General features: G+C 39.3%; 2 protein-coding genes across 2 annotated transcripts in view; one reads left to right on the top strand and one right to left on the bottom strand.

Moving 5' to 3' along the window:
* Nucleotides 1-3562: 3562 nt before the first annotated feature.
* LOC139724935 (WD repeat-containing protein 82-like) overlaps nt 3563-20140 on the bottom strand; it is a 40352-nt gene continuing 23774 nt past the window's right edge. The window contains 5 exon segments of the mRNA XM_071636056.1: nt 3563-6959; nt 7943-8088; nt 8910-8946; nt 8948-8980; nt 15276-15431. Coding sequence (XP_071492157.1) covers nt 6930-6959; nt 7943-8088; nt 8910-8946; nt 8948-8980; nt 15276-15431 — 402 coding nt within the window. The 3' untranslated portion in view covers nt 3563-6929.
* LOC139724926 (uncharacterized) lies at nt 17167-18426 on the top strand. The gene has a single exon (XM_071636047.1). The coding sequence runs from the start codon at nt 17167-17169 to the stop codon at nt 18424-18426; it is 1260 nt and encodes a 419-aa protein (XP_071492148.1).

Here is a 20140-nt window from a genome sequence, read left to right as displayed (position 1 = left end):
CCCAATACCCAGGGAACCAGCTCAACCAGCAATGATTATACTGCATGCTTTCTATTGGGAAAAAACAAAAACAAAAACAAAAACTACCATGGCAATGTACCGCTGCGGCGGCTCAACATTGAATAACTGTACACTCTTAAATTTTCGTCTTACCCGTATTATCCGGCTATAAGTAATTTTCAAAAAAAGAAAAAGAAAAAAGAAGAAGCAATAAACTCGGGGTGTGGCCTAATAAGGAGTATAAGCCAGCGCAAAAAAAAAAAAAAAAAAAAAAAAAAAAAAGTTGTCACCTGCTAATTTAAAACCGCTGTTGTGTTTCCGTGCCAATTTTTAGGAGATGCGCAGCGCGAACAAGTTGCTTCGCAGAGCCACCATGACCACTGCATAACAATACTAGTAACCTGTACTGCATACATTGATCACACATTGATAATAATGATAGCTCTATCTCATGCAGCACAATGTTCCGTTATTGTACTGTACAGCAAGCTAGCTGTGTGAGTGAAAACACAAACGTGCACGCTTTTTTTCATACGAGTTCTATTCCGTAGTTTGATACATAAACATTACGGCCGGACACACACTCAGTTTCACGGGACACGGAGTTCGCGTCATTCAGTGTTTATACCGTCAAAACAACTTAGAATAACACACACACACACACACACACACACACACACACACACACACACACACACACACACACACACACACACACACACACACACACACACAGAATTAGGGAACATGCAAAACCATACATACGAAGTTTGTCAAAATTCAGGGAAAAAAAAGAATTGAAGTTTTAAAAAGAATAATCCTTCCGCATTTTTTTTCCTTCTTTTTGGCGCCAAAGTCGGGATGCGGCCTACTCGGAGGTGCGGCCATATCGCCGGAGAATACGGTATAAAGTATTCATTGTGGTGTTTACATTTTAGAATGAGCAGGTGGACCTAGACTGCAAAATGAATACTGACACAATCTAGCTTCATCATTAATCCCAATATATTCAAAGATAAATGAGCAAAAAAAAAAAAAAGGAAAAAAGAGTTAACACTGCATAATTCAGGAATGCAGTTATTTGGAACATGGTTGCCTATTCACGAATTTGAATGAACGAAGAGATTCCGTCGCCAGCTTGAGATGAAGTGAATGCTCATTGCTGAAATGCATGCTCCTCTCTTCAGTAAATTTGAATGCTCCGATAGTGAATTCGAATGACCGGATTTTGAATTTGATTGCTGATTCAGTGCTATGAGCGTGGAATTCGTGACACTGAATGCTCGAAATAGGAACTTGAATGACAAAAGTATGAAACTGACTGGGAAAACCGACATAAGCATAAACATGACGATAACTACAGACAGGGGAACACAGAAAAATAAGAAAAGGTTAGCACACTGAAAAAAAAAATAATTGGATAAACAGAATGAAAGAAGTTTCATCAAATTAAATATTGAATTTCAAAGATGTCACAATTCGCTGAAATCATAGTATGCTTTGCAATCAAGAGCGCTGGAAAGGGGGGGGGGGGGCAGAGGGGGCACTTGCCCCCCCCCCCCCCAAAAAAAAAATATATATATATATAAACGCGACTTTTGTACTCTGTTTTTACAGAAAGTCCCTACCCTGGGAGGGGGAATACCCCCCTCCCACACCATTCCCCCGCTCTGTCGCTTCGCTCCCTCGCCGAGGATCTCAAACCGTCACATAAATGTACCCCAGCATGTTATAATCAGTCCTTCACACCGATCTTTTTCCCGCTATGTATGAATCCCTAGTATTTGCTTTTAAATGCCCTATAAACGCGACTTTTGCACTCTGTTTTTACAGAAAGTCCCTCCCACACCATTCCCCTGCTCTGTCGCTTCGCTCCCTCGCCGAGGATCTCAACCCGTCACATAAATGTACCCCAGTATCATATAATCATAGTCCCTCACACTGATCTTTTTCCCACTATGTATGATTCCCTAGTATTTGCGTTTAAATGCCCTATAAACGCGACTTTTGTACTCTGTTTTTACAGAAAGTCCCTACCCTGGGAGGGGGAATATCCCCCTCCCACACCATTCCCCTGCTCTGTCGCTTCGCTCCCTCGCCGGGGATCTCAAAACGTCAAATAAATGTACCCCAGTATGTTATAATCATAGTCCTTCACACTGATCTTTTTCCCACTATGTATGATTCCCTAGTATTTGCTTTTAAATGCCCTATAAACGCGACTTTTGTACTCTGTTTTTACAGAAAGTCCCTACCCTGGGAGGGGGAATGCCCCCCTCCCACACCATTTCCCCGCTCTGTCGCTTCGCTCCCTCGCCGAGGATCTCAAACCGTCACAAAAATGTACCCCCGTATGTTATAATCATAGTCCTTCACACTGATCTTTTTCCCACTATGTATGATTCCCTAGTATTTGCTTTTAAATGCCCTATAAACGTGACTTTTGTACTCTGTTTTTACAAAAAGTCCCTACCCCCCTCCCACACCCTCCCCCCCTCGGTTGCTTGTGTCCCCGTCGAGATTTCGCCCCCCGAAAAAAAAAAACAAAACAAAACAAAACACAGAAGTGTTCTGGGGCGCTTGTTTGCAACTACAGCTGTACACACACACACACACACACACACAACTTAGATATTGTGAAGTCACCACCTCACAATTCTACTTGGGATTTGTGCATAAAATACAATGTACACTGAAAATAATGTTTTAGATCACTAATTTAGTGATTGTAATCTCTTTCTCCAGAAAATCTGAATTACTCTGTCAATGTAAGTAGGCCTACATGTACAAAGAGAAAGTTATGCAAAAGACATAAGTTTTTCATCTTGATTTCACGTTCTTAAAAAAAAAAACATGCCTCTATGGGACTGGAATGCCTCTGCTACGCTGCATTATTCCCAATATGTCTATACATCTTACCAATGTGAGACAAGTTCACATGACTTGCAAATAATCACTAAATGATAATAACATATGAAGAGTTTGAATGCAAAAACAAATACCATTTTCTTTTCTTCATCATCAAATAGGGAACATGAAATCAATGACACTGCAAAACTTACATAACAAGAAATATTTTTGAAGACATAATCAAAAATATCATCTGAATTATTTGTTTTTCTGCAGACCAAATCTCAAACATCCCAAATTGATAAGGATAGATAGATCTGTTTTTGCAGTTAAACTCTTCATGTATAATATACACTAATTTCCAAGATAATGAATGTACTTTAAGCCATTTTCACACTATTGGAAAGAATATGAACATTTCAGAATGTCAACTTGACCCATAACCCCATGGCCAGAATCTTTCCCAATCGAATCATTGTGTGGTACAAAATGCATGTGCAATGTATACACAGTACTAAGTTTAATCAAGTGTATATATGTTGAGTAATTTCAGAGGCATGGAGAGTATAGTGTCATTACAGCATATTAACCTGACCTTTTACTTCATGACTCATAACTTTCCAAGAGAATCTTTTTCAGGCAATACAATATGTACTAACATTCATGAAGATACATTGAGCCATGTCCAAGGTACGGAGAAAGGGGATTTTTTCTTTTCTTTTTTTTTCTTTTTTTTGGGGGGGGATTTTCACTCGACTTTTGACCTCTGAGCCAATGGCCCAAAACTTTTCCTACACAATCTCTATCTGGTAATGCATGTACACACTCGGTTTCATGACAATACCTTCAGGCATTACAGAGATATAGGGGAATAAGTGAAATGTTAGAATTTGACCTTGATCTATGACATTTGTCCTTAAGCATGTGTACCCACTCTCATTTTGGATGTACCATACCTAAAACAGTTCTTAAGTTATGCCATTTACAAAATCAATTATGGACAGATGACCGGACAGGCAGATGGATAACCTGAAAACATGTCTCTAGTGACACTTTGTGGTGGAGGCATGACAAAAAAAAAAAAAAAGACTAGGAATTAGTGAACATTTGTGTGTAAGTTGAAGAGAAAGCTTTTAGGGTGATGACATCATCCTCTCCCCAAATTTGCACATATGGCTGGTCCAAATATCAGTGTTTGCTGAAAACGTAGAATCATTTTGATGAAACCTCTACCATTCTGTATGTCTGACATCACTCTACTTACAATCAGAGCCAAGTTGAAAAAACTGTGGAATTTGCCATTTGTTATGATGATTTAATGTTTACTTTTCAAGGTGAGAGGATATGCTAATCATTCCTTAACATATTCTTCATTCACTCATTCAAATGTTGCTTATGAATTTCAAGTACCAGCATATGCACAGATATGCATATCACAGCTAAATGTATTACATCTCAAATATTTCAGAGAAATCACATATAGATAGCAATAAGATAATCCTATTGAAAAATTTCACCCTTTTGTCATACCACATAGACTCAGAAACTCTGGTTCCATCAGGGAACTTACGCCATACAGCAAAATGCACTGTATGTTAGTTTTCTAAAAATGGCACACAGTAATACTGAGCTGGAACTTGACAGGAATGTAGTTGGTAGTAATTGTGAATTGTTAACTAAAAACAAGAAACAAGTTTTGACTTAGACCTTCATAGGTAAGTTGACGTGTGGCTCATTGTGGATCACTACTTGAGTTCATTATCGAAAGAGTTTGACAATATTTTATCAACTGAAGATGTACTGCAAAGCATAATGTTCTGTGTCTGTATCTTAGGAATTTGATAAGTTAAAGATTGCTCTGTTTATAACCAACTAATTCTGGTGACTGCTCATATACACTTAAAATCTAATTGGGCCACCATGAACAGCTGTGCGTAAGTTTTTAAATATTCAGCCATGAAAGTTCTAACTTCTACACAAAATTGGCTCTATCGGTACTGGATATGGGAGAAAAATTGTGCAAATCAACTTGTATTCTCACATGTGGACCATACTGGACCCTTCAGGCCACCCACCTAGACAACAGCACATCCTATATCCTTCTGAATTATTCCTGCAAAGTCTAGCTAAATCTAGATCTTATTATCAGAAAGATTGAGGATTAAGGACCTTCATATAGCTGAAATTGTATTACCCTGTGGGCTATTCTTGCTAAGTTTGGCTGAAGCAAGGAGGTCTGGACTTAAGCGTCTGACCATGAAGAGCTTTTACTCTTCACCAGCCACAAGGCTTTGATGCTACAAACACTCGCTCAATCAGTTTGGCCCCTACCACTGACATAACTCTGAAATCAGAAATGTTTTCCCCTGCACTTACTAGTACCAACAAAGATTAAACCAGGGCTACCAATGAACAACTTTTTTTCTAACTGTCATGGCTTGTAATGCTTACATGCAGGTTTAAGAAGTTTGTAGTACACAGCATTGTCTGGTATCCTGCCCGTTCCAGACCTGTGTAAAAATGTTTCCACTGTCTAACTTACAAAACCATGTCAAAGTTGATGATGGCTGATTGAAACATTGAAGGGGACACTGTGCACAGAGATATGGAGATGAATAAACTTAGGGACAAGTGATTTGTATTCATGATGCAAGTGAATAGTTAAATAGTTGAATAGTTTCAAATCACATCTAGTTAAGTCAGTAATTTCAAGTCACACCACAAAATTCATTTCGACATAACAGAATGACACAGCACTGTGTATAAAAAACAAACTCCAAAACATAATTGATTAAAAAACAAGCAAAATATAAAGACAGAACTACTACTTCTTTTGTCTCCAAAACCAAAGTACATGTAGTGTCTTTGACCTTGTGAAGCATCAAAAGATATTCCATGATACATGTTCTTCTTAATCCCCTCTAATTAACAGGAAATTCTGACATTTTGACCGTGGCCTACAGTATTTGTATGATTCATGCCCTCTGGCTCATCAGTAATGTGCCTTGTCACAAAATAACCTATTCGATTTCTGACATCTATTTCTGTATCACATCAAAATTACAATGCCTCCAGCAAGTCCCTTAGTGGAGGCATGAAAACAGTGATGGAAGGACATGCAAACCGACTGGCAGACAAATGGATGGTAAAAAAAAAGAAAAAAGAATATGATGCTTTCATTGCCATTTGTGCACAGGAATATAGACTGAGAGACAGATATGACGTGACTATGACTGCAACATATAGATTTATACCCAAAAGCTGGTATTTTCATACAAATACAGTTTGGCCAGACAGAATTAAATCTTAATACAAATGTTCACAAACAAATATTGTGCAACATATTTGCTTCTGTTCACTGTTTTGGTCTATTTCCTTAATTTTTCAACTACAGTTTGGACTAGAATAATTTTGGAATGAAAAAAAATCCAAAAATCTCCTGAGTATTAAGTTTGCTCTCTTCAGTCCATCAAATGCCTGCCTGAAAAATAGAATCAAATAAAGGGTGTCTGAAAAGCTATCTTGAAGTCAAATTATCTTACTGTATCACATCTTACAGACACTTCTTGCCAACTGGGTACCATTCAGTATCATTTATCCCTGAACCACTTCTCAAGATCAAATTGAAACCAAAAAACTAGTTGACAATGTCCAGTTTCCTTCTGAATGCTCACAAAGATCAATGACAACAAAATATGATGTATCATTATTTACATCACAGTTCCAGTATGTACACTCCTTTACAAACTTCAATGAGAGCAACAGTCTCTGTGGTGAATTGATTTCACAACTGGTGGTGCAGAGAAAATATCTGCTGCATTTATGTTCAGAGTACTATTAATAGAAACACTCTTCCGTCACGTTTCAAGTAGTCGTCCAATCACTCATCCACCATGTGGTACTCCTTTTCTCCGCGGTTTCCAGTATGTACACTCCTTTGCAATATCATTCCAAATGTTAGTCTTTGTGGTCAAGTAAATCTTCAACTGCTCGTGCAGATGAAATTTCTGCTGCAATTATGTTCAAAGCACTGTTGACAGGAACACTGTTCTGTTCAGTTGAAACATGTAGTGGTCCAATCACTCATCAATATTGGGTAACCAGAATGCCTGCATAAGATTTCATAAGTGAACAGAAAGAACAACATACACTGTAAACAAGAGCATTTTATCTATTACGAATTACTGTATAATTTGTATTATAGAGCGAAAGAGTGACACCTTACTATGGAATCAATCATTACAGAAATTGTTTTAACAGTATCAGATATGGTGACTTATATTTGTATGACCTCCATGCAAAGAAAACAGCAACATTTATACTGCTGTGGAATTGATGATTGTATGCTTCCCCTACACAATATAAGAACAAATTTCCAGCCATCCCTACATATCTTCACATTCATTCAATGTTTCTGCAAAGAGACTGTGCAGTAACATCAACATATTTACAAGTGTGTAATTGTGATTCATGGGTCAAATTGTGATCGTTACTTTGGTGCATTCATTCCCCTAATCACACATCTCATATGCAAATTGTTAAATAAAATGTAGGTGAAAAACTTGGGTTAACCATCCATATTTAGAAGTATTTGCAATGGCAAGACATTAGTCAATGGAAAACTTTGAAATTGCTGGTAATTTGTGACTGGATTCAAGTCCATACATATTGGCACAAGCAAAATTAAAATCAAGAAAAAAAAAAAGCAATATGAATACCAAAACTTACGTATTTCTTCCAATTTCCTGATCTACCCTATATCTGTTCCAAGAAATCAATCACACGAGTCACAAAACGCTTTCATCAATTTTGTAAACTTATCAATACTGTTAATCAGAACAATGTCTGAAAAGGAATATGATGCCTGAATAAAAAATAATAACAATGATAAGAAGTATTGCTTTTGATATTATGAACAGTCATTAAAGTAACAAATAAAGAATATCCCTCCCGAACAATTAGCCAAAGGAGCTAACGTTGATAGTCCTGAACCGATTAAACAGCATACACGCAAGGAACATTGCATGCAATTCTATACATGCATTACTGTCCAATGATCCCTCACAAGATTGTTACAGAACATTTGCCTTACCATGTGCTGTGATGAGCTGGCAAGCATGAGGAACTTTGGGTTGAACTGGAGACAATAGATGGGGTTTTCCTCATGTCTAGACTCTAGTGTAGCTACCTTGTGGCCATTCTCAGTGTTCCAAACATGGATAATTCCATTTTGTGAACCTGCACATCAAGAAATTACAACAACAAATGTATAAATATTTTCTGACTGTGACCTTCACCTTAGATCTCCATTCCCTTGGCAAAACACAGTAATCCATCTGATGATTTGTTTGCATTATGTGATGACACAGCTGGAAAACTGTGTAAGTTTGATCCTGTCACTGAAGAACCTGTCAAGAATACATTTAAACTTTGTAATGCGATGTCTCCAGCATCATGTCTCATGAAGAAATATCTCACAAGTAACCTGGGCACTCTGACTATGATTGTCAATCTTTCCTTGCAGTCTGGTATATTTCCTGTTAATGCGGATCACGCAATCGTCACACCAATTACCACGAAATCATCACTTGGTAAAGAAGACATAAGATGTTATAAAAAGTTGTAAGAGTTCTTTATGCTATGTCACTAAAAAACTTACTGAGAAAGTTGTTGCCACCTAGTTCATGGATCATCTGTCTGGGAATGAGTTGTATGGTTCTATGTAGTATGGATATTCAGAGGGAAGCTTTTAGTCCATATGTAGTTGCTGCAGCTGCCAATGATGATTATATTGATGCTGGTATTGTAAATAAAGAGGGCTGGCTTTGCAAGTTTCATTCTCTCCAGTTTCTCTCGTCTGTCACTCTTTCTTTGCTCTTTGAATGATGAAATCATCTTTCTTTTTCTTTTTTACAGAATATTCTTGCAACAACAACAAAAAAACGGTACTTATCTATTCAACTAGAGCAAGTGCTAATATGATAGCAATCATAGCATCATAATGTGCCGACTAGCATACATACTGCAAACACTTGAAAAAAAGTTCAATAATTCCTTACCTGACAGAACATATTGGGCATCTGGGCTAAACGATGCTTACAAGCCAGGCACCCTTGCCATTTAGGTGGCCCTGTATGGAAAAAGAAAAATGGGAAAACTATATGCAAAATATGTGACTGTGTATCACAAAACCTTTATAAAAAATGGCATGCCAAGTTTTTTGCGTGAGGACTCAAAATTGGTGAAATGGGTGAACGTAGTCAATTTTAGGTCTCTCAGTATTTTCTGGAAGAGCAAATTCTTCAAAATAATAAGTTTGGGATCATTAAATAAATGAGAAGTTGTGTTTTGTTTTGTTTCTTATTTTGCAGGGTTTTTTTTTTTTCATTTTTTCTACAACACCTTTTATGCAGAAGTGTGATTCGGTATGTCTCAGAGGCTCCACTTCATTTCTTATAAAGCCTTTCCACCTTCTTCACTTTCAACTCTAAAAATGTTTGAAAAGGTAATGCTCCTTCTTTGAAAGTTAGCACTGGCCACAAATGGATTGGGTTAAAAGGGTGTACAAATTTTAGCTTTATCTAATAATCCCTTCAGAGTCATTGTCATTTTACATACTATTTATTATCTATTACTATGCTATTGAATAGACCCTAAACTTCAAAGCCTCTCTTCTCAGTAAATACTTTTAAGGGTACAGAATGTACTTTCATTCACCTATTTAGATAGGTTAGGAAAATCCATTTGTATTGTGTTATGCATCATTTCAAAGCTTGTAGTCTGCTCTTTTAGAATCTGCCAGTAACTAAAAATCTTTAAAATGTATGTCTGGCAACTGTTTGGTGGTTTTGTGAGGCAGGTTTAAAGTTCTATACTAACAGTGTGCATTTAGACAGATGGCATTCAATGACTGACAGTCTTCCTTTCTTCTTTTGCCTTTCTTTCTCTCATCTCTCATTCCAGGGGCAGATCCAGGAATTCCGTAATTCCGTAAAGGGGAGGCGCCTTTACAAAATTAAAGGGGGGCGCACCTGCCCCCCCTTTTATTTTTTTTAAATTTCTTTTGTTTTAACCAAAAAAAAAAACTTTTTTTTCTATCTATCTCAACATTGCTGGCGCATTCAATTCTAAATACAACCATAGAAAATCTTGACCTTTTTTCCCTTTTCTATATTTCTACAGTAATTAGTATGCATGAAAATTGTTGTACTGATGTCAGCAGGAAAAGACAGTTGGTATTTTCTCAGTGAGCAACATGGCACCTACTTATGCGTAGGTAAATGAATAATGATCTGTCGCTTTCTTATGACCTAGGGCAACTAGAGAGTTTGAATAAGCCCTCAACAGTAAAACAGGGCAGAAAGGTAAGTTTTGAGAAATCTCTCTCTTGCTTTGTTGTTCCAAAGAAAGTGCCTAGCAAATTTCAACAAGTTGCCTTCATGCCATCCAAGTGTCAAGTAGGCGCCTGGCTCTAAAGGAAGTGTCTGGCAAACTTCGAGAAGCTGTCTTCTATAATCCTCGAGGCACCACAGGCAAGTTCCAATGTCACCTTGCTGCGTGTTTAATTTTCTGTAGATAGCGCAATATGAAATGAATACTACACTTGTCACACATACACAAATCCACACACTTGCACTCAACAGCAAATGCCAATTAGCTGCGGCTGTCCACAACTGGGAGCAGTGGAAAATGAATCTTAAGTAGCTAGTTGCAGCAGGGGCAGCCTGACAGAAAAATCTGATGAATGTGGAGTGAGTGCACTGTAGGTGTGACTGGGGTAAACAAATGCTGTGAATCGATGTGATGGAAGAGAGCTCTATGCAAGATGGAAAATACAATTACAGCCAACTATGGATACCTCGACATCGGATAAGCCGAATATCACTTACCTCGGGGGCAAAATGAAAGTCCCGATTGTTCCTATGGAGTTTTCGTGTATTAAAATTCGCTTAGCTCGAAAAAAATAACTCGAAGTTCGGTTACCTCGAAGGGAAATCTACTGTCCCGATCTTAATTAACTTATTGTTTTTCCAAGCATGTTGCTCGAATCAAAATTGCAAACATCACTCAGCATCTCTGATTAAGCATGCATGGACAGCAAAGACATGTCAACAAATCCGTTCACACTCGACTGTAAATATTCTGAGACCAGAACAATCGCGCGCTCAAAGAAACAAGCGGCACACAGTTGACAAGAAAAATCAAAAGTCAAGCAATTATTCGACATTAGTTTTAGCACCATACGGAGCTGAGTCTTATCGTCATTCATTCCCAAAAATATGAGCAAACATCAGACATTTATTTTAGTATCATACCGAGTCGAATATTATCATTATTCATTTCCAAAATTTAAAAGCAAACATCTGACATTTATTTTAGCATCTTACGGAGTCGATTGTTACCGCTGTTCATTTTCAAAAGTAAAGGCAAACATCCAACTTTTTTTTTTGGTGGCGCGATCAGGCTACCTAAATCTTTATTTCTGAAATTTTTGATTTCATTTCCGATTTTCATTCAATTCATTCATATAAAAGTCGATTCAATTCCAATTGACAAGCATGTAAACAATCCGTAGGCACTATAACAGATACCATGTTGAACATCGATAAATGTCGGATAAGTCGAAGAAATTCGACGTACATGCACCTCAAATTTCGCGTACGTCGAACCATTTTCTTCAGTCCCGACAAATTCGAGGTATCCGAAGTTGACTGTATCTTTATTATCAAAATCATCTCTAACATCACAATCCATGTGATCAGAGTGCAGTAGATCAGCTGAAGTTCTTCATGAGTATTCTGAGATAGTACGAGATACATGCACCAGATTTGTATTGATGCATTGAGAGAGGCAACCCAATTTTCTTTTTTTCCTTTTTTTCCCCCTTTTTTTTTTGTGAATATTATGCTAACAGAGCAGATAAATATACATCATCTGCACCCACGAAATTCTTCTTTTTATATGGAAGCACAAGAGACCAGTGAGTCTAGCGATCACAAGCAGTGCACTTTACTTTCATGGCACTACACTTGAGGAAAACTATTTCTAAAATCTTGAGATTCTGGGATTGTAGCAGGCATCTTGGGCAACACCCAACTAATTTTGGATATGGGCCCCACCCCAGGGTCTTCCATAGGGGCACCACCACTACTCTGTTAAAATTATGACTGCTTCCCTTATGATGATTCCTACCAAGTTAAGTCAAATTCAGCAACCAGTTCTTAAGACGACGAAAATGTCAAAAACTATAAAAATTAGCTGATTTTGTGTAACTGGGCCCTACTATACAGACCATGGTATGGTGTGAGACCATCATTTGTATAAGCTATGATCCCTTTCCTCCAATGATTATTCATGCCAGGTTTGCTCAAAATTCAGCTCCAAAATTTTTGGAAGAAAGGCCCAACTATACAGACCGTGGTATGGTGTGAGACCATCATTTGTACAAGCTAGAGGTTCTATAACTATAACTTCCTTATTATTTGACTGATCATAACCACTGTTAATACTGTTAACTGGAGTCTAATCATTCTCATGACAGACCTTTCCCCCTACAGTTGTACACTCAGGTGTGTATGACTTTGAATTAAATGTTTAATCATTAGGAATCACATTTAACCCTAACTAGGCCGGGCTATTTAGTTAGATGATAGAGCCGGGGGGGGGGGCCTCCCCCCCTCCGGATCTCGGCCATCGACCGCGCGATCGCGACGAAAATTGGCACACGCATTGCCTATGATGTAATATAAAGTACCATAAAGTTAATTTTGAATATCATTTACACTAAATTATGCTAATTTATGCATAATGATGCATGAAAATAGACAATTTGGTATAAATCACTAAATAAAGCTCAAAACAGGCACATTTTTGGTGTAAATATTCTTTTTAGTGTCCTTAGCAAATGTAAGAGAAAAAAAATTGCACAATCAAAAAAAATTTCCTAAGTATTTTATTGTTTTTTGAATTTCTTATGTATTTCTTTGTTTTTTCGACTTTATGTTTTTCTTTGTTTTTTCGACTTTATGTTTTTCATTGTTTTTTTGAAGAAATTTGTCCGTGACATTGTTCCGAACACGAAAATGCGTTATTAATTGATTTTAATCAATAAACCCCCAAATAATCATGCTTTTATGAAATTTGCCTGTAAACACAGTTTGCATTGAAATTGTACACAAATTCACGTTTTTGAGCAATTTTTGGTCTGACATGCACATGCATATTTATGCACAACTTCGGAACCGGTTTAAGGGTTAAGGACGTTCCTCAGTTATGTTTGTGTGCATCATAGCTGCCCAGGTTGGTCAGTGATGTCACAATAAACAAGCAATCATTTGCCACACGCACTCAACAATTACAAGTGCGCTTACAAGCGAGTATGTTGTCACTCAGTTAATAACTTCAACCGATCAGTTTCGCATATGTACAAATTGTGAAGATTTTAGGTATGTTTTTGTTTCTTTTTAATCCTACTCCAAATGCTCATGGCACTAACGATTTTTTTTTTTCAAAAATCTTATTCTGCTCCACTCTGAAACCATAGAGGGTTAATTACAGCTATTTCATGTTTTGTTTTGTTTTTTTGTCTTTTGTTTTTGTTTCGTTTTGGGGGGAAAGGGGGTTGGGGGTGGGGTACTCAAGGTGCATCGCCACAGTTTACAACATATCAACCATTGCAACAACCAACAAATGCAAACTACAATTAACGCCATCATGCCAAGATTTTTTTTCCTTTGGAGGACAAACTCATGTCAAAACTCCCCTTTCCTTACTTTCCTTACTTTCCATCTTCCAGTATCACTTTCTGAGTTACAGCAGGAAAGGGAAACAAAAACAAAAACAAGTCATGTCAGTGTGCAGTTTTCCACTAACATCCACATATGGGCTGTGCAAGGAAATTAAAAAAAAAAACATGCACATGGACCATCCTTTCTGAATATTTTCCCACCCCATCACTGCAATTTTGACAAGTTTTTTGAAAAAAAAAATGGGGTTTTGAGCCTACAGCATGAGATTTATGACCCCACCCTATCAGGGCATCCCTGCATAGGTTCCTGACCAGATTTTGGGGTCTTGCAATGATTTCTGTAGCATGGGGGCACTGCTAGCACAAAAACGAATACACGAACCTCCCATTTTTATTGTGTTTCTGCATTTTAAGTAACCCCTCTTCTACAATTTTGTAAAGTTTCGTGAAAATGACATGGGTTTTGAGTGTACAGCATGAGATTCGTGAACCCCACGTTTTGAGTGTACAGCATGAGATTCATGAACCCCACCTGATCAGGGCACCCAGGATAGGTCATTAACCAGATTTTGGGGTCCGATGATTTCTATCATATGGGAGTGCCGGCAGCACAAAAACGAGCACACAAAACCCCCATTTTTATTGTTTTTCTGCAATAAGTAAGCCTTTTTCTACAATTTTGTCAAGTTTCGTGAAAATGACAGGGGTTTTGAATTGTTGTATACCATGAGAATCTTGCACCCACCCGATCAGGGCATCCCTGGATAGGTTTATGACCTAATTTTGAGGTCTTACAATGATTTCCGTCGCATGGGGGTGCTACTTGCACAGCAACGAGTACACGAACCATCCATTTTTACAATTTTTCTGCATTTAGTAACGCTTCTTCTACAATTTGGTCAAGTTTCATGAAAATGACATGGGTTTTGAATTTACAGCATAAGTTTTATCAACCTTCTCCTATAGCCCACCCCCTAACAGAAAACGTTCCTGACAGGGATTTGAGAGATTTTGGCGGTTTCTGCCGCGTGAGGGCGCTGCTTGTTCAAGAATGAGAGTGTATACACCAACTTTACACACTTTTCCTCGTTTGGATACCTTTTTCTGCAATTCTTGTAAAATCTGGAGAAAATAAAGTGGATTTTGAAAGAATTATGGGGATTTAAATTTACCAGTACAGATTTTGTTGCCAATCGTGGCCTTGATCCTATAACACTATCATTTTGGTACTGGACGGCAGATTGCCATATTCTTCAAAGTCCCATAGAAGAAAAACAAGCACATGAACCTTTGGTTTTATTTGCATCATGTGAAAGTGGAAATTTTTGCGGTGTTGAAATTTTCGCGCATTTCGCGCAACCCGAAACTAGCGCGAAAATAAAAGCACATGAATATTTTTGCTCACCATATGTTCCAGTAGTTGATGTCCTGATTACGCGGAATTAAAAGCACGCGAAAGTCTTCTCAGCCCGCCAAGTGCGAAAAATCAGTCACGCAAAAATATCAAATTTTACAGTATTTGGGCTTCGGATGCGTCAAAGTTACGTTATGGGGAGTTTGAAGAAAATGACATGGACTTCACCTTAAGTGAAGAACGTCCTTATGTTGTTTTTCATCCATGTTATAATTTAACAGGACTGTCGGCAAAGACTACCCATCAACTCCCACACATGCTTACCATGAATGTCTGCAAGGCCTGCCCTGTGAATGCATCAATGAGTCTGATGACAGGGCCATTCGTGGTGATTAAGATCTTTCGTCCATCTGAGCTGAACTTCAGTGATGTCCAGTCACAATCCCTGTCTTGCAGAAGCTTGAAGGTGGTGAAAGGGCCCTGAAAACACAATAGTTCACACTGAGTACTTACTTCTTGTGGGTTTTTTTTTTCTCTGGCTGCAATTGTTAATCAAGTATACTTATGCCATGATTTCAGTGCAAGTGAAATGTTGTATCGTAGGTTCAGTTGTGGAAAATCAGTCTTCTGTCATAATGTGGAATAGCACTGCACTGTCAGTGTGAAGATAATGCAAGAGATGACATGCCCTTCCATTGTTCTGAAAGTGATATTTCTTTCCAATATCCTTTAAAGTAACAAATTTCAAGACATCTGATTTTTATTGCTTTCCTTCATATTAAGCTCTTTTACAGAAAATATTGTCATTTTTCCACCTAGGTAAATATACTGAATTAACCCTAAAAAGACTGGGCTATTTTGATGCCTCGCAGGACTTGGGGGGGGGGGGGGCTTCATTGGGCCCTCCTCCCTAAGATCTTGGCCGTTGACCGTGTTGATCGCAAGGAAAATTGGCACGCGTGTCACCCACAAGGTAATCTACAAAACTGAATAACTAATTATTCCACAATTATTCAAATTTATTTTTGATAAATTAATCATGCTAATTTATGCATGAAATTAACAAAATTGGCTGTAAATCTGTAATTAAAGGTCCAAAACTGCTAATTTTTGGTCTAGGTACTCTTTGCAGGATTCTTATCGAATGTACATCAAAAAAAGGCGGTATCAATTTTTTTCTTATGTATTTTATTGTTTTTTAAAATTTCCTATGTATTTCATTGTTTTTGACTTTTTGTTCTTTGTTTTTTTCGATGGAAATCATCGGCGACACTATTCCGATCATAAACAACTTAAAAATAATTGATTTTGATCAGTAAAAGTAAAAATAATGATACATTTATAAATTTTGGTCAGAAACGGAACTTGCATTGGATTTGTACATGAAATCACATTTTTGAGCAATTTCGGGTCTGACATGCACTTACAAAATATTGCGGAACTTCATAACTGCACACCCGGGCGTCGTGAATTTGGTCTCAAAAGTTGCGCAAGACTTAAAAGAAAAAAGTCATAAAACATCGCGGCGCAAGATTTTTACATTACAGATTTATCGTGAAAAATGTAGAGGGGGGGGCCCAAAAAGCCCCCCCCCCCCCCCCCGTCTTTTTAGGGTTAAGCCAATTTCTCCTCCCTTCAAAAAAAGAAATAAATAAATGAATGAATAAATAAAATAAAAACATTTTCTTCCCACTCGATGGTTTCTTCTCCAGACCAAAACTGAACAATAAATCTCCCTTGATAATACATGCATTATGGTATGAGGTTTATTCGTTCAAAAAACAACTTTTTGGCCATTTCCATCACTTCAAAATCTTTCTCCTCTTAATTTAATCACTCAACACTTTTACAACAGTGGTGACAGGCATGTAGTTTAGAGAACAAAACAAACAAACAAACCAACCTGACATAACATTCATTTTACTTCTGGAGTCTCCGAAAGAGACTACATTGAGAGACCTGCTTTGCGCACGCGCAGTCATATCGCTTTTCTACGCACGAGTATTCGGACGTAGTTCCCATATCGCAGTCGAATTATCGGGTTTTTGATCGCGTTTTCGCAGTACTAACGGTTCTAGAAACCAGCAGTTAGTGGAATTTAGATTTCCGCAATCGTCCTATATCGTACAACGATTATTCGGTGCTTAGCAAGGCGGCAAGCACAGCCTCTTCTAGTGGCCTCATTCCACGAAAGTCACGCGGTGGCTACATCGTGATGGAGGCACAACAGCTCCAACAGCTGCATCATCCGGCTAAGCCCGGCGCAGCGGAACGCATCAACGTTGTTTGCGAAGAACGTTCCTCTCCGACAGACAAAAATGTCATGCCGAAAAAGAAACTAGTTAAGTCGGATATGGGTTCCAGTACTAACATGGCGGGTAAAGTGCCGCAATCGAAGTGGGGCCAAAAGACGGCCGAAAAATCCTCGGATGTCGAGGACAGACTATCGAGACTGGAAAGTCTTCTGAGTAAAGTGGTCGACGCGCTGCCCAGTGCAAACTCCATGCCGAAACCGGCATCGCGCCATTTTGTGACATACGATGAGGCGCACAGCGCCAGACAGTGTGAAATTCCTATGGAAACTGATTTTCAACGGTGCAGGGAACCGCACGTGCGGCTCCACGCACATGACACGGGCGAAGCCAACAGGGAAAAAGGCGAATTTGCGTCAGACGCGGCAGACGTCGTGCAAGAAATTCCCGTTCTCGCAGCAAAATTTGCCAAGCCAGGTGATACGGGGCTACCGGTGGACGAGGACTTAGCCAGCTCTACTACTTACAACATCAGCCACCCGCTAGAAGAAAAAGTGTTGGAAGAGACGGCATCTAAGTATCCAGCCCCGAGCAACTGTGTTTACCTCGCTACACCGAAGGTGAACGGCCCGATCTGGGATAACCTACCGCAACACACACGCGGTAGAGATGCTAAGTTACAGCGTGTGCAGAAATCGCTGACGAAGGGCCTGAGCGCGCTAATACAGTCCTTCCCATCACCTCGGCTGACTGACACACAGCAGGACGCATTGGCGTTGCTGTGCAATGCCAATTTTGAACTCAATTCGTTGAGGAAAGAGCTTATGAAGCCGGACATGGCAGCCACTTACTCTCATCTTTGCAAACCTTCCACTCCCGTTACAAAATTCCTATTCGGGGATGAATTGGGAAAGAGAATGAAAGATCTCAAAGAGGAGCAGAAAGCTGCATCAGGGGTGATGAGAAACCCAATTTCGCGGCCACAGTCTAGTACGTACTACCCGTACAGGGGAGCAGCTTTCTCCAAGCCACAATACAGAAGCGCTGGCTGGACTGCAAGTTCAGCTGCTTCAACACACAGACCAACAGCCGGCGGTAGTAGCAGATCTTTTTTAGGTCAGCGCCCACAGTGGGGTCACAGCAAGCAGCCACCACCCAGCACAGCAAGCCGCCCCCCACAACAGGCTCCTCAGCACAGGCCTCCAATGCAGCGCAAGAAATAACTACCAGCATACCCAAAGAGGTAGGCAGTTTCGATTCACATCATGATCATACCTGCCGTCCCCAATGTATTTGTACATGTGTGCCATGTATTCCAAGGAAAGCTCCAGTGGCAGTCGGAGGTCGAGTGAGGCTTTTTTACAAGCGACGGTGCCAAATCACAGCTGATCCATATATTTTGGCAGCAATCAGGGGTTAAAAAATTGAGTTTGAAGAAGCATGTAGGCCCCCGAGGAGGGATAAGCCCTTCATTCAATAAAAACCAAACCAGCACAATTCAGCTTGTATTGACAGAGAGATCTCAAGCTTACTGACTAAGAATGTTATCGAAGAATGTGGTCATGAAGAAGGAAAATTTCTCTCCAACATTTTCACACGACCCAAGAAAAATGGGGGTGTCCGACTACTACTTGATTTGTCACATTTGAACAAGTGTGTGAGCGTACAACACTTCAAAATGGATAACATTCATACAGCTGCCCTTTTAATCTCCCCAGGAGATTTCCTAGCCTCAGTCCACCTCCGAGATGCTTACTACTCCATCCCAATTGACAATGAATACAGAAAATTCTTGAAATTTCCATGGAAAGGGAAATTTTACAGATTCAAAGTCCTACCAAATGGGCTCAGCACAGCGCCCAGACTTTTCACCAAGCTCATGAAATCTCCTGTCTGAACTAGGTTTCGTAGTCCACGAGGAGAAATCTATGCTAGAACCCCAACAAGAGCTCACATTCCTAGGGTTTAAGCTGCACACGGGTGATATGACTATCTCCCTGCCAGAAGAGAAAATGCAGGACATTATCACAGTCTGTTCAGATTTGCTTGACAATGCTAGACCCACAATCAGGCAGGTGTCACATGCTATTGGGAAGATAATAGCTACTTTCCCTGGAGTCCAACATGGCCCTCTTTTCTACAGATGCCTAGAACGTGACAAAAATGCCGCCCCTAAAGCTAACAAAGGCCATTTTGACAGACCTATGAAGCTGTCATTAGAAGGGAAAGAAGAGCTAAAATGGTGGATTAATCATGTCATTGAGGAATGTGCACCTATTATGCATAACAGACGTATACTTGAGCTGCGTACAGACGCTAGTGGGCTTGGTTGGGGAGCCACAAATCTGTCCATGGAAACAGGAGGCAGATGGAACAATCTTGAAATGAAATGAGTTAGAAAGAATGATATCGATTACCTGGAAACATTGGCAGCCGGGTTTGGACTGAAGTCCTTTTGTTCTTGTTTACATGATGTTCATGTCCTCCTTAGGTCAGATAACACAACAGCAGTTGCTTATTAACACGGGAGGTATTAAGTCCAAGGACTGTGAGAGTGCAGCTAGAGACATCTGGAAGTGGTGCATGGAACATAATATTTGGGTTACTGCAGCACACCTTCCAGGGAGTGAGAATACTGAGGCAGACAGCAGGTCTAGAAAGTTCAGTGACCGAAATGAATGGATGCTTAACAAGCAAGCGTTTAACAAACTAATTTCAGTTTTTGGGCTTCCAGACATTGATCTCTTTGCTTCCAGACTAAACAACCAACTTGAGAGGTATGTCACTTGGTTGCCAGATCCAAATGCAGAAGCCGTAGATGCATTTACATTGGATTGGGGAGAATTCAAATTCTATGCCTTTCCCCCATTCTGTCTCATCCCAAGATGTCTTCAAAACACTAGGACCGATAGAGCTGAAGGCATAATGGTAGTGCCA

Source organism: Diadema antillarum, unplaced genomic scaffold, assembly GCF_040938485.1.
Source record: "Diadema antillarum isolate AM-2024a unplaced genomic scaffold, OU_Dant_1.0 seq00000005_RagTag, whole genome shotgun sequence".
NCBI lineage: Eukaryota > Metazoa > Echinodermata > Echinoidea > Diadematoida > Diadematidae > Diadema > Diadema antillarum.
The sequence above is the reverse complement of the archived record's forward strand: the minus strand, read 5'-3'. Positions and strand labels throughout refer to the sequence as shown.